The sequence below is a fragment of the Aquarana catesbeiana genome, linkage group LG04, assembly GCF_042186555.1.
Source record: "Aquarana catesbeiana isolate 2022-GZ linkage group LG04, ASM4218655v1, whole genome shotgun sequence".
Taxonomy (NCBI): domain Eukaryota; kingdom Metazoa; phylum Chordata; class Amphibia; order Anura; family Ranidae; genus Aquarana; species Aquarana catesbeiana.
Genome location: NC_133327.1, coordinates 301,990,112 through 302,006,083, shown reverse-complemented (window position 1 = coordinate 302,006,083; position 15,972 = coordinate 301,990,112). Strand labels below are relative to the sequence as shown.

At 40.9% G+C, this 15,972-nt stretch overlaps 1 protein-coding gene across 4 annotated transcripts in view; it reads right to left on the bottom strand.

The window, feature by feature from the left end:
- ADGRB3 (adhesion G protein-coupled receptor B3) overlaps positions 1-15,972 on the bottom strand; it is a 1,384,867-nt gene that overhangs the window by 504,531 nt on the left and 864,364 nt on the right. For all 4 annotated transcript variants that reach the window (XM_073626736.1, XM_073626734.1, XM_073626737.1 and 1 more), the window contains 2 exons: positions 8,411-8,557; positions 3,213-3,288 (listed from right to left, as the gene is read on the bottom strand). In XM_073626736.1, the coding sequence (XP_073482837.1) occupies positions 3,213-3,288; positions 8,411-8,557 (223 nt within the window). The remainder of the gene's footprint in view (positions 1-3,212; positions 3,289-8,410; positions 8,558-15,972) is intronic.

Below are 15,972 nucleotides of genomic sequence, written 5' to 3'. Positions count from 1 at the left end.
TACATTCACAGCTGACTCCTGCATGATGTGATGTTGACAACAAACTGCTGGCAAAGAGTGATTATTCTGAATGCTTTATTGCTCCCCATTTCTGGTGAGTTTAACCCCCTAGGGGGAGAGTGTTTTGGCACCGGGTGGATTTCGTAGTGATCGGTGGAAGGTGCATGCGGAGGATTGTTTTCATGATCACCTGATTATTACGTTTTTGAACTACACCCTGAACTTTACATCACTACCCTATATAAGGGACTTTCTCCTAAGGGACTTTTCTGTTATAGGATTTTCCTTTGCATGTGCTGTTGGCCACATGTTTCAATTGCTCAACATTAGCGCTGTCTAGTGAGATGATTTAGTCTAATTTTGGATTATTTTATAACACAGTTTTTACAGTAATGAACATAAGCCTGGGCTTAGGAAAGAAAAACTTCCAAGCACTGAAAATATAAACAAAGCTCAGGCTGCTTAATGTTTAGCTGCAAACAACACTAAATTTAGCTAGGGACAATCCAGTTTAGGGCTGGGTCCCTACAGCACTAACTTTTTCTATTACCGTAGCAACTCTATGGCAATAAATACATTGCAGGATCCTCATTAGTAAAATAGTAACAATTTATTAGCAACAAAAAAAGCACACTTACATCATAAGTTCTTGACAGTCAGCATGGAACCTGGATAAGGGCACCGCAGGGCTGTACAGCAAACATCAGTAGTTTAAATGCTTGTGGATCACATAGATGTCAGTGTGGATCGGCATAATTACATGTCTCTCCCTGTCAGCTCACATAGCCTGGATTTGACAGTTGTCAGAAAGTCCCACCGGTATTCAGTGTTCTCCATGGAGATGCCTGCCTCGTGGAATGTGGGGGGCAGTGTCAGAAGGGGGTGGTAACGCGTTTCAGAGGGTTTTTCCTCCTTTGTTAAAAGGTTTTTACCGATTATGCCAATCCACACTGACAGCTTTGTGATCCACAAGCCTTTACACTGCTGTTGTTTGCTGTACAGCCCTGTGGTGCCCTTATCCAGGTTTCATGCTAACTGTCAAGAACTTATGATGTAAGTGTGCTACTTTTTTGCTGCTAATAAATTGTTACTGTTTTACTGATGAGGATCCCGTGCTGCTATTTGTTTGTTGTTTGAGCTCCTGAGATCTTCCAGGGTTGGTTTTGGCAAACTGCAGGACCTCTGGCATATGAAATTGACCCGTGATCTACAATACCTATCCCTTTGACTGATTCTGGGGAAACTGGACCTTGTAGTGTGCTGAATTGGCTGTGTATTTTCTCATACAATAAATACATTAGTGGTGATAGCCAACCTTTTTTTCAACTTGCTATTGCTGTGGTTGAATTTGTAAATTACAGTTATGTACATTCATTAATGGTATCTCTGCAAACAAAAATCTCCTTATTCTGTATTGTAAAGACTTCTTTCTCACTGTTGTTGTTTTTCTTAATGTCATGTTTGTTGTATTTATTCATGTTGCATTAGCATTACAAAAAGTTTTAACAGTAATGTCATTGGTGTATAGGACATTATAGAGTAAATACTTCAGTTAAAACATATTTTTAAACATTTGGGTTCATACCTGGTCTAAAGATATGCAGAATATTGGTAATGAAAACAATTTTGGTATATCTACCAAATTTAGGAAATTCTTCTAAAACATTTACACTAACATTTTGTATTATTGATTATATATATATATATATATATATATATATATATATATATATATATATATATATATATATATATATATATGTAACAGTTTGCTGAAGACATGTCCTGTGACCTGATGAGACCAAGATAAACTTATTTGGTTCAGATGGTGTTAAGCATGTGTGGCAGCAACCAGGTGTGGAGTACAAAGACAAGAGTGTCTTGTCTACAGTCAAGTATGGTGGTGGGAGTGTCATGGTCTGGGGCTGCATGAGTGCTGCCGCCACTGGGGAGCTACAGTTCATTGAGGCAACCATGAATGACAACATGTACTGTGACATACTGAAGCATGGCATGATCCCCTCCCTTCAGAGACTGGGCCGAAGAGCAGTATTCCAACATAACGACCCCAAACACATCTCCAAAACGACCACTCCCTTGCTAAAGAAGCTGAGGGTAAAGGTGATGGTCCAGCCAAGCATGTCTCCAGACCTAAACCCTATTGAGCATCTGTAGTGCATCCTCAAATGGAAGGTGGAGGAGCGCAAGGTCTCTAATATCCCCCAGTTCTGTGATGTTGTCATGGAGGAGTGGAAGAGGACTCCACTGGCAAAGTGTAATTTCTTCAGTGTTGTCACATGAAAAGGTATAATAAAATATTTACAAAAATCTGGGGGGTGTACTCACTTTTGTGAGCTACTGTATATATGTTTCAATACAAGCAGAACTTTGCAAGGTTGTTCAGACAAGATGTAATATTCATGTTGGCACGTCAAACAAAGGTTAGTTTTTCCTTTAAGAATTAATTATATTTTAAAAGCCACAAGCCATGCTTTGCTCCAACCACTTTTTACCACAAATACATTTGCATGATTTTTTCAGTTTGTGGATCACCCCACCTGTTTCTGCTTTTGAGGGATCTACTTTACACCTATGTGTAGCCTTCTCCTCAAAACACTTCTTTTACTGCTTCTTACAAAGTGAAGGTATGTTTGTTAAATTTTGCCAATAGGGTTGAAATGGAGATTTGGGCTAGGGTAAGGATAGCCAGTTTAGGAAAAGGTAAAGATTAAGATAAGACTTGGCATGTTGGGTCAGCATGTACAGTCTGCAAAGGGGTGTAATGATGTATTTGAAAGTTAGTGATGAAATTAAAATACATTATCTTCCTATTAACAATCAATATACAAGCAAATGTATTTGGAAAAATGCAGAAAATGTATACACTCAAATCAAATGTCTGTACTGCCTTCTAAGTACAGCTAGCAACACAAAGCAGATGAATGCACAAAACAGTATTATAACTGTTTGCCACCCAGTGGCCAATTATAGTATAGTCATTTGAAAGATACATTCTCTTTCACTTGTACACTTGGCAGATTCGGGCTTACTTGATAAGACAAACAGCAAGGTGCATATTGTGCAAACCTGAAATACAGCTTTTAAATAGTGAGCAACAGCGCAGCAAGCTGAAGATTGACAATGAAGAGAAGAAAAGAAACATTTATCTAGAAATCTTTAATCCGTAATATATTGTAAACAGTAAGACTCACCGTAACGTAGGTAAAAATAACCCTAAATTTTTGTAGAACACAGCTCCAAGTACATATACTGTGGATTCATCCAGGTCTGGAATAAAACAGCAGATATTAACAGTTAACAATGTTATTTTGATTACATATTTAGATTTGTTTAATTCTTGATCTTCAGAGTTACATTTTAATGAGATGAAATCTATCATTTCTAAGGTTTTTTTTAAAAAAACTTGTTAATATTGAACTGTTTGATGACTGTCAGAAAACCTGTGCTCTCCAGGGGTGTTTGTTAATTTTATTAAAGTAAATCCTGTCATGATAAATACACATCCCTCAGAAAATGATATGTGCCTTACTGTCATGCTGGTCCCCTGGCTTCAGTAATGTGTGAGTCACTATCCCAAAACAAGTAGGCAAGGCCTATAGTATTGTCAGAAATGGGGTCAGCAGTGACAGCATCCAAATGTATTAACTTATTATAAAATATTAATCATCATTAAGATGATCTGCACAAACAATTGTTGCTCTTAAAAAATGTTCATATTTATTCAGAAACCCCATTGTACCAACGCAGATAAAAATTGTGTATATTTATTTTCCAAATTATATAATATGTATTAATAACTAAAAAATGTATACAGTATATATTCATTATTTCATAGTACAGGGGGAATCCTGCCCACCAATATACAGGGGGCACACTGGCCACCATTGTATAGGGGCACACTGATCAGCAGTATATAGGGGGGCCACACTGACCACCATTGTACAGGGGGCACTCTGTTCATCGTTTTACAGGAGGGCACACTGACCACCATTTTACAGGGGGGCAAGCTGACCACCATTGTACAGGGGGGCATGCTGACCACCATTGTACAGGGGGGCACACTGACCACCAATGTGTGTGGGGGGAACACTGACCATCATTGTACAGCAGCCAAACTAGCAATCACTGTGTGGGGGCATGGCTTGCGGCTGATGGAGTAGGCAGAGTGGTGTGTTAGCTCTGCCGAGAATCTAAGCTTTTCTCCTGATACAGCTATCCTGATACACCTGATCTACTCCTACCCTGCTCTGGAGGGATCCCTTCATCACCCCGATCTAGCAGTGCTGTATTACCTGCAATCCGGAGGCAGACATGTCCCGCAAAGGAGGCAAAGACACTCTGTCTGCACCAGAACATGGCGGACAAGATGGCACCCAGTCCCAGTGCTCAGCTAAGGAGGCGGCCATGAGGATGTTCGGCGGCTCTCTGGGAAAGGGTAACCTGACCAAAATGCCTTCCCTTCTCATGGAACTCACTCACCAGGAACTCCTTCCAGAAGACCCAAAGACTGCATGGCCTGAGGACTCAGAGCCTGCCTCATCATGGGACACAGTGAGTACACCAGCCCCAGATAACGCAGCCAGGGCTCTGGCAAACCAGGAGTTTTCAGCAGTCACCTCCTGTAACATGTCTATCACTACCCTGACAACTGAGATTAAAGGGGTGAAACTAGGACTGAATCTAGTTAGGCAGGATATGCAGAAACGGCGTGACCGCATAGCAGCCCTAGAGGACAGGGTGAGCAATGTGGAGGATGATGTTGTGCCATTGCAGAGAGAAGTCCGCCATATGCAATCGATTATCACAGGCCACTCAGCCCACTTAGAAGACATGGAGAACAGGTAGAGGTGCAATAATGTCCATGCAGTGGGCATGCCAGAGAAGGCAGAGGGGAAAAACCCTGTGGCATTTATGGAAAACTGGCTCCTTAACACATTTGGCAAAGACTCCTTCTCTCCCTGTTAGCTGTGAAAAGGGTTCACAGAGTCCCACCTAGGCCGCCTAAACCTGGAGAGCCTCCTAGACCGTTCCTATTTAAATTGCTTAATTTCAAGGACCGGGATGCCATATTGTATCATGCCAAAACCAGAGGAGCCCTTATGACGATGGATAATGTTCACATATCATTCTACTCTGATTTCTCCGCTAAATTACAGAAACCGCAGGGCCAAATTTACTGAAGTTAAGAAGCGTCTCCGCAAATATGATGTCGCATATGCTATGCTGTATCCTGCCAAGCTTAGAATCACAGCAATCGGCAGGATGCAATTTTTTGATACCACTGCTAATGCGTCCAACTGGCTGGATCGTGTAGAGCACACCTTTAAAAAAGCACCAGCACCCATGGCTTAATTGTGTTTTCCCTTTTACTACCTGCTACTGCTGAATGCGGATACCTAGCAGTAGATTTGAGCACATTGCCCTTTTCTTTTTGTCTTTTCTCAATCCTTCCTTTCTGACATTTTACCAATGACTTGGATTCGCAAGTCCCTTTGAATCAGAGTTAAACTAAGATATTGGGCCCCCCCCTAACATCATCCTGCGTGGACATGTTATCAGGCTCCTTAATCGCGTAAAAGGATGCAAAGACCTATATATATCTATATATCTATATCTAGATATAGATATATATCTATATATATATAGATATCTATGTATATATATATATTAGGGTTTATCATTGCTGGCCCTTACACTTTCTGGGGATTATGTTTGCTGGTCCCAGTTGGGCTTATTTTACTCCAACAATCTCTTTAGTGTGCACTAAGGCCCCATTTTTTCTACACAAAGGGGAAAGGTGACACACAACAGGCTATAGACCATGTAGAAAAACCCAGTTCTTGGTCAAGCCCACCTTTGGCAAAGCCCACAAGAGTACAGCATGCAGTGTGTAGCTTAACTGAAATAGTTTCCCCAGTTATACTCCCAGCACCAACACAGCTCCCCCCCCAAAAAAATGTCTGGAGCCTCGCCTGCTATTGCAGTTCATGTAGGCATGCAGAAAAGAGAGTATATAGGTATAATTATATACCTTTAAATTATACATATTTCTACAATTGAATATGGAGATGTTGCTTCACCTTTTACAGAGACTTGAAAATATTTTAACTTATTCCCTACCACCAATGTTGATCTTCCTCATCCGATGAGTGTACTTTATGTATAACAATGACACTTGTGTAGCTGTTAAAGAGCAGATTTAGAGCAGCAAAATATGAACAATGAATAAACATTTTATTAGTCAATACACTGGTAGATTTAGAGACCATTAAAGTACAGCTGTAGAAAACAAGGACCCTGTACAGCTTCCTCCTCCCTAATTATTAACTATTATTATTATTATTATTATTACTATTACCAAACACAGACTTCAGATTCAGCGCAAACCCATGGTCCACGTCCAAGCTCTCCATGATCTTATACCAGGCATTGTTTACATCCATTTTTTTACTTGGACTCCTGCTGCATTGCACAGGCATGACTACAGGTTCTAAAGCGATGAAAATTAGAGACCAACTCTTTTCTTCCATTATTTTCTATAGTGCATGCAGTCACATCTGCTCACTGCAGCGCAGGTGACAAGGGTAAAATCAGGTGTAAAAACTGCCCAACTGAAAGCCTGACAGTGTAAAGTAGGTCTGTGCTGCATCTGAGGTATATGTTTAAGTGTAGTGTTAAGAGGAAGGGGTGGGTAACTTTGTACAAAGGTTTAATTAAAAAGCACAACTCTATTTAAAAAAAGCTATATTATTAAAACTACTGTTGCACAGGAATTATAATAAAGTGAAAGGAGAAAGACCTTTCAGTTGCAGCTGCAGTAAAGTTTTACTGTAATATATTCAGCATTATGCAATGATGACATCTGACATGTAGAGCTGAGGGAAGTCTTAGGCTCCTCTTTGGGACACGTCATATACCATAGCCGGTAGGACTGGGAGGGCTTCCCTCACTCTACTGGGTGCTGCTGTATCTGGGGTCTGGTGAGTGAATTTTACAGAGGTAGGGGGGGATTTGTACTGTTGGTGATTTTAGCTTAGGGGGGTAGATGATCATACTGGATGGGGGGGATTTTTGCTTTTTTTTTGGGGGGGGGGGGGGGTGTTAGTTACTCCTACCCTCTGCACTGTCTTTTGCAATGTTCATTATGTACTACTGACCTCTGCACTGTGTTATATGCTACTGGCCTCTGAACTCTGCAATAAATACTACAGACCTTTGAGATCTGCATTACCTACTACTGGCCATTGCACTCCATGTTACATACTACTGACCACTAGACTCTGCGTTACATACTATTTACCTCTGAATTCTATGTTACCTACTCCTGACCTCTACACTCTGCATTACTTACTACTGACCACTAAACTCTTCAATGCTTCCTTATTTTTTATTAAGACCTTGCAAGGTTGTTTCCTTTAAAAAAGAGATCTAGTGATTCTGGATTTTTTGGATGTTGTTCAAGTAGATCTCACCCTTTGGCCTCAGGCTTCCACCACATACCATTATTTTTATATGCAGATATTTTTATAATAACAAACAAGCAAATTAAATTGTACGATTATAAACAGGGTTTTTTTAAAAAAAAAGCTAATACACAGGTCACTGACCAACTAAATGTTTTTACCAATAAAAGAATAAAAGCATCTAGTAATATTTTGAAAATAATGCTAAGGTATCTCCCAGTGGTTTTAAAATTGTACCACAAGCCTCTTAAGCCAACATTAACTAAATGTTATGTTATTGTTGTGTCCTAAAATTATATATATATATATATATATATATAATGTAAATATTTTAATCAAATTGGTGGAGAAAGAAGAATCTACATGTGTTATTTACCTACACAGTGACTGTGACTTCAGTGTACCTTGTAACTCTGCCTTGAACCTCTGCATTGTCCCATGGCATATTTGGGATGCTGTAATGCCTACCTCTCCTCTATGAGATTCAATAACAAAGCTTTATCTTTAATCACTTAAAACTGTAAAACATCCCATCTTCCCATGTGCATCTCCCATGTTTTTTCTTTGATGCAATGTCTATTATTTTTTGTGTGATTTATCACTAACATGCTTCCCTTCTGTCCACAAATGTGGACAATCCTGGCACATCCATGTAACCACTCATCTTCCTTAATAGCTATCAGAAGAGTGAGTTTATTCTTACTAAGAAAATTTTCACTCTTTTGATAGTTACCAAAGAAAGCAATTTTATAACTGGAGAGTAAAAGCACTATATTCAATACATGTTTAAGATCTCAGGGCTTCTTAACACCACATTTCTACACTTTTACAAACACTGTCCTATACCCACTGCATGTAATATAGATTTGCATAGATCACAATTACAGTTTTTCTAAAACATGTAAAATATACAAAAAATATTCTACCTGATGGCATCGGAGTAAAGATGTTTTTTGGTATCACCACCTTGTCTTCAGAGTTTCTTGCCCAGTCCACCATTCCTTTTCTGCCCCTCATAGGGAAGGTGATATCCGTTAGTACAGAAGATGCTGGGAGCTTTTGAATACTGGCCACTGACAAGAGAAAACAGTATATTAAACATAGTTTTATTTACTTAACATGTCACTCTGTATATTATTTCAAGCTTAAATGCTACCCGTAAGCACATCGATAAGGCATGTTTGTGACTTTACAACATTTAAAAAGGCTTATTTCCCACAAATAAAATAAATAGTTTAAATATTCAATGTTTCTTCTGGTAATCTATTTAAATATCCTGGTTTATGTGAGTATGTCACATACACTTGTGTGAGGCAGTTAACTATGGTCATAAAAAGCTTTGGGTTATATGGAAGAAATAACAAGTAAAAGTTTTGCAGCACAGTTTCTTTAGAACCATATTTGAAATAATTTGAAGTGACATTACAAAGATGAAATTCTGTAAACTGCTCTTGGAAACAAAACTGTTAGAATCTGGCTAATGAAGCATTGACAATGTGTGGGAAGCCCAACATACAATTATTGCAAATAAGTTTCTTAATCCAGAGTCCAGGACAAAAGGCTGGCCTGCTATGTATAGCTCTCTTGTGTCCCAGATTCCCCCAGACAGTCAAAGATTTTCACATTGGAAATATTTCATTTTTAAGTTATTTTAATTCAAACAGCTTATTTCTCTATGCTGTGCAGAAGCAAATATGAATAAAAGTCAATGTAACAAAGTGTGGCACACACACATTATACTATTAAAAAGCAAGTAGAATCTGGCACTTTCTCTATTCACTTCCAAAATAAGTAGATATGAGATGCTGGACTCAGATCCTATTGTCCATCAGAACTGAAGATGTTGGTTGTGCTTGATGAATTAACCTTAGCAGTTCAACTATAATGGGAGGCTCTATCAAAGAGCAAAGACCTCCTAAATTGAGGAATATAAACAAAATCCACAGAAAGAGTGTCAGACAGGCATCTTAAGAGTCCAAAATCGTTTTTTGTAAAATATATATCAATTGTAGATAAAAATGTGTCAGCAGCCCTTCATCAGTGCTCTAATGTAAATGACAGTGCTGCAGAAAATTTACTGTAAGGGCTATATCCTTCACAACTCTTTTAAGTATAAAGTCCACTTTAAGATCAGCTTTATTGAGAGTGCATTTCAGGTAGTGTTTTCAATGACTTACAGGGGATAGTTAAAGGAATACTGAATCCTTACATGAGAAAGAGCCTATGCTCAATTTAAATATCTAATCATTGTCTAATCCTGTCCAGGCTAATGGGACTTTTCTTTGCACATAATAGGTAGATGAGTAATTACTGCTTTACTTTATTCACTAAGATAAGTGAACACTCACTAACCTTCGCTATTCCTTTAGTAAATCAACCTGAGAGACTTGCATTGTGAGAAGAAGTAATACAACACTGCTGTTATACGACAAAGCAAAAAGAATATCCTGCATATGTAATAAGTAAATATGGCCATCCCCTTCTACTTTTATAACTGCAAACTGTACATCTAAACAAGGTTTTGAAAATATAAACAAAATGTTGATTAGTTTATTTAGGTCTAAACAATCACTATTGCAGGTAAAAAAATGCAAAGGCTATGCATTGATACCTAGTTAATTGACTGGACACCAATGTATATAGCATGCTACATACAAAAGCATTCTTTCAATCATTAAAATACAAGAATAATGGGGGCATATGTGCGGTTCTTCAAGATGGTGGACGTGTGATCTGTGAGCTCTGGACCCGCTCGGCTCTCCGCGACCCCAGTACAGCTACATCAGCTTCCATCCGCAATGGTGGTTAGACATATAGACCCCTAAAGCCTTCTAGCACCCCATGGTAAAGATCGGGGACCAATGCCTTTATTACCGGTCCCCACTAGCACCGCGGGCTCTAGTCACAATGGGCCGCTACTTGACTAGGCCTCAATCCCCGGTCTCAATTATACAAGGAGACCCAGAGGAGTACATTAGCACCCTGATGGCAGAGGACAACTCCCAGTAAGCCATTCCTTCACATCTCCCTTCAACCCTCCAGTCCGTTTTAACTCCTGAACTGCTCAATGTCAAACTACAGGCTCTAGCACAGCAGCTTACAAAGGGAATAGCCCAAGAGGTGGGATAGATTTTCAGGGAACTCAGAGGGGAAATTGATCAGCTTGGGGAGCGCACGGCAACTTTGGAAACCAAGTTTGATGAGACATTACAATATGTTCAGGGCCTGGAATAGGAAAATGCCTCTCTTAAAAATTCAATGCCCCTGCTACATCTTCAGCAAGAAGACCTGGAAAATGGGGAGAGGCACCAAAATCTCAGGTTCCACGGGGTCTCAGAAAATGTGGCTGACAATAACATCAGACCATATTTATTAGGCCTGTCCAACCATCTGGCTCCTGACATAGTGGACATAGACTGGCGCCTTCACTGGGCCCACAGGTCCCTGGTCCCCAAACCTCCTGCAGGTGCCAGATCATGAGACATAGTGGTGAGGTTCCACTATTATGAAGGTAAAGAGGCGCTGACCCTGGCTACCCACAACCAATCCCATATTGACTATAAAGGGGACAGAATTCAAATATTTAACGACCTCTCCCCAATTACCCTGGCCAAAAGGCACTCACTTCGTCCCATCACCCCTCACCTTAAACTACATAAAATCCCTTACTTCTGGGGCTTCTCGTTTCCCCTCAGTGCAACAAAAGATGGCACCCAACATACACTCCGAGATTTGCAAGAAGGAGATTCCTTCCTCAAAAACCTGGGCCTACCACTATTGCCAGCAGATGAAGGGCAACCAATGCCTAACACCCCCTGACTTCCTTCAGCTCCATCATCGATCTGGACCATGGTGTGAGGAAAAAGATCAAGGGCTTTCTCCACTCCTCAATGTCCTCAATGGCCTAGGCAACCTACCTGATCCCCATGAGTCGTCCTCCAAGATGCTTTTCTTTCCTTGGGATCACAGATCCCCACAACCTTTTCTCACGGGTTTAACTTGTTCCGATCCACTTCGTTGTCAATGGAAGATTGACTGCTCTGTTTCTGTTTGCCCTCTCTTGCCATCAGACTGCTTTGCATTGTTTTTTTCTGTTTCCTTTGGTTGGATCATCTGATTTACTACACAAGATTGACTATGTAGTCTTTTGTCTGTTTACACCACCACCGGAGTAGCGCAGCGGGTCCCCGTGCTTCTCCCAATTGGAGATCACCCTGCTCCCCCATTTGTCCCCCAACTGTGGCCGAGGACTCCCGAGTTGCAGTTTTTCTTGGTATCATGTTCTTTTTTTTTATCTCTTTTTTTTCATATGCCATTTTTCTAACATTTTTCACAGTACAATATGATATGTTGATTAACACAAGGATATTAACCTGTAATTCCACAATTGGGAAGTTACCTGTTCCACTACATCTACATTGGCTTACCTTTACTACCTTGGTATGGCTCTGAAGTTGTTGTCATACAATGTAAAGGGCCTGAACTCCATCAAAAAAGATGGCTGGCCTTGAAGGAGTTTAGGGCCTCCAGTGCGGATGTGATCCTGATTCAGGAAACCCACTTCTGCACTGGAGGTTCCTTTAAATTTGCATCCAAATATTTTCCAACTTCTCACATGGAGTCTGACTTATCTGGTAAGGCTGGCATTGCAATACTGATTAGACGCTCCTGCCCTCTTCAGATCCAGTCCACGCATTTAGACCCACACGGTCGTTACATAATAATGCAATGTGTTTATATGTCTCATCCCATTACAATTATGAATATATATGCACCTAACTCAGGTCAGATCAAATTCTTAACTGAAGCATTTGAACGGCTCCAACACTTCTCACAACCCTTCACGGTGATAGGTGGAGACTTTATTGCCATACTCTTCCCTACTCAAGACAGGAGATCACTATTCCAAACTAAACTACTCCTCCCAGCGCAATCCTTATCCACATCCTTTCGCAAACTGATACATGCCCACCACCTGTTTGACTCTTGGAGGATCAAACATCCTACAAGCAAACAATTCTCTTTCTAATCTCCCCCTCACAAAATGTTCTCTAGATTGGACCACTTTTTTGTGACAGCCCCCTCCTACTCAACGTAGTGTCAGCTGAATTAGGCCTCATCACCTGGTTGGATCATGCCCACCTGACTTTAGACCTCTCACTCTCCACCGCGTAGACTAAGAAATGCCGCTGGAGACTAAATGAATCACTGCTAAATGACCCCAAAACTAAAGCTGCACTCTCCCTTGCACTGACAGAATACTTTCAGCTCAATGTAGGTACTGTCTCCAGTCCATCCACTTTACGGGAAGCCCACAAGGCATATTTCAGGGGGCAATGTATCTCAGAAAGCTCCTGTAGAAAGAAAGATGCCGCCTTCCTGAAATCGTCCTTACTGGCTGAACTGCAAACAGCTGAGCGCTCTCTAGTACACTCTCCCACAATGGCCCGACTGTGGATGGTGACTTTGCTACGGAACAGTCTAAAGTCCCTGGAGATGTCAGCTATTGACAAATTTCTCCTATGGGCTAAGCAAAAATTCTACGAGTTCTCCAACAAACCACACAGAATGTTAGTTTCCAGGCTCAACCCTAGGCCCTTCTATTAATTTCTGGACCACCTTAAACAACCTGATGGGACCTCCACTTACCGCCCACAAACCATGGCTCAGGTCTTTGGTGGGTTTTATGCTAAACTCTACAACTGTCTAGCCCCAGAATTCCACCCCCCATTTGTTCAAGAGATGTTTAAGACTTTTTAATCAGACATTAAACTACCAAAACTGACCAAACCGGACCTACTCGTCTTAAACACCACCATTACAGGAGAAGAATTAGCTAATACAATTAGACACCTACCACTGCGCACATCCCCTGGCCCAGATGGCCTCCCCTACTCCTGCTACAGGACTTTCCTACCGATCTTGTCACCTCACCTATTATCTTTATACAATTCCCTTCTACAAGGCAAGGCACCCCACCAACCCTTTCTTCATCTACATCTCAGTAATTCCTAAACCTGGTAAAGACCCCACCACCCCAGGCAATTACCGCCCAATCACACTCCTCAATTTGGGTTACAAGCTCTTCACCAAGATCCTGGCCAATCGTTTATCCCAATTCCTAACCAAATGAATTGATAGAGACCAAGTGGGCTTTGTCCCTACTAGACACGTAGGGGACAACACTAGGCGCATCATCGATATCATTGATATTCTGAACAGAGCACGCAGACCTGCACTGCTGCTCAGCCTAGATGCCCAAAAGGCATTTGATAGACTAAGTTGGCCCTACATGTTTGCCACCCTATCCAAATTTGTATTTCATGGTTCATTTATATCTGCCTTATTGGCCCTCTTCTCCAACCTCTCATCTCAGGTTCAAATGGCCTCAAGACAGACCTTCCCTATGTCCAACGGTACCAGACAGGGCTGTCCCCTATCCCCCCTCCTATTCATTCTATGTCTGGAACCCATTGCAGAAGCAATACGGTTCCACCCTGATATTCGATAGGTTCCAATGCACCACAGGGAATATAAATTATTCCTATTCGCGGATGACATTCTGCTGACCCTCGTCCACCCTCACAACTCCCTCCCATCCCTACATGCTCTCCTTTCTTGGTTTAGCTCCCTATTTGGTTATAAAAGCAACACCTCTAAACCAGAGGCCTTGCCTTTACATATTTCCCTGGAAGATCCAACTTCTCTAAAAAACTCATACACATACCACTGTAAATAAAGAGATACTAGCCACGTGGGCTCCCACGCTTCTCAGGGGGGACTCGGTGTACCCAAACCTTTAGCACGCACCCCGCAATACCTCAGCTCCTGGGACAGATTCCTGCTGGTTTTGACTCTGTACCTGCCACATCTCCTTGTACTGACTGTATGTAAGTACTTCAGAGTGGCTTTCCCGCCTCTCCCTGGCAGTATTAGTTATCAGTAGATTTACCATATGTTTTATAATATTTTCTAGAAATCCCCGATCATCTGGCCCTTGATGAGTGTATTTCACACGAAACGCGTCAAACAGACTTATGTTTACAGTACAACATCCTCAGAACATTGTTCATTCTTCCATCATGGTTTTAATATCATATGAATTTTATTTTTTCCTTTTCCCGTGCTGTGGTGTTGTTATATGTACATTTATGGAATCTTTGTAATGCATAAATTATCTAACAAGTCCACGATGTGGCGCCAAGTTTGATTTACCCTTGATGCAGTGATATCCTGGTCTTGCCTTTCACCGCCAAATAGGTGGTCAGAGATCAAGATGGGCTCTTTGTTTCTGAGAAAATGGGCCCATATCACTCAAACATCAATCTCCCTTTCTCAATGGTCTAAGATCTAGACTTTTACGTCCAAAGTATCCAGGTGTGTGACGCAGACAGAGAGATAGCACTTAAAATACTACTCTTCTGGTACAGGACCCCAGAACTACTACATAATTACAGTCCTTCACTCTCTCCTCTTTGTTGGAGGTGTGGTAAGTCCAGAGGCACCCACTACCACATCTTCTGGCAATGTGAATTGATTGTGCCTTTCTGGTCCATGGTGAAGTCCCTGCTTCAGCGTATATCTGAACACTCTTTTCCGCTGGATCCGGTACACCTCCTTCTAGGTCTCCCCTTTCCTAAACTAGGGAAAGCTTCCAACAAATTAGCCTCCTATATTTTGCTGGCCGCCAAGCGAGTTATCCCAATCTGTTGGTTGTCCCCCCCCCCCATCTCGGGATCAGTTTCTACAGGTTATCACCGAAATACGCAGAATGGAACACATGACAGCCCAGGTAGATTATGCAGTCGACAGATCTGATAAAGTTTGGGATCTGTGGGATAAATCTGAGTTCAGCATCACACCTCTAAACCCAACCTGATACCCACACATCCACCCAACATCTCAGTCCATCATCTTTAGTCTTCAACTACCTCTAGGTTATAGCCCTCTGATATCGCCCTCTTGTATTCTCCTTAATAGAGTTACATATCTTGTACTAGATCTGTTTGTTGTTACTAGATCTACAACTGAATTTTTTGAATTTCACTGTACTAGATGTGCTTTTCTTTGCATTTCTCAATTTCTGTACTTTACCATGTTTTATATTCAATAAAAACCACAATTAAAAAAAATAATAATATTCAGTACGTAATGTAAAGAAAGAAACATTTTATAAATAGCTTAGTAGGCTAAAAAATAATCTGTAAAATATATATACGATGTTCCGAAAAAAAAGGCAGCAAAAATCGAACTTTTATAGCAGCAACATATAGGAAATCTAAAGTATAAGGACCCCAATGCATAAATAAGTCAATCAGGGAAGTACAATGGGGGTTTGATTCTGCCCCTTGCTGCTTATCACCATTTTTAGTGGGCAGTAACCAGGTAAAAAGCTCCTGAAAAGTTGAGAGGCCTGGCATACAGATAAATTTCTTTGGTTGTATCAATAGAACTAGTCTAGCTGGCACTGGTGATATGACACAAGCTA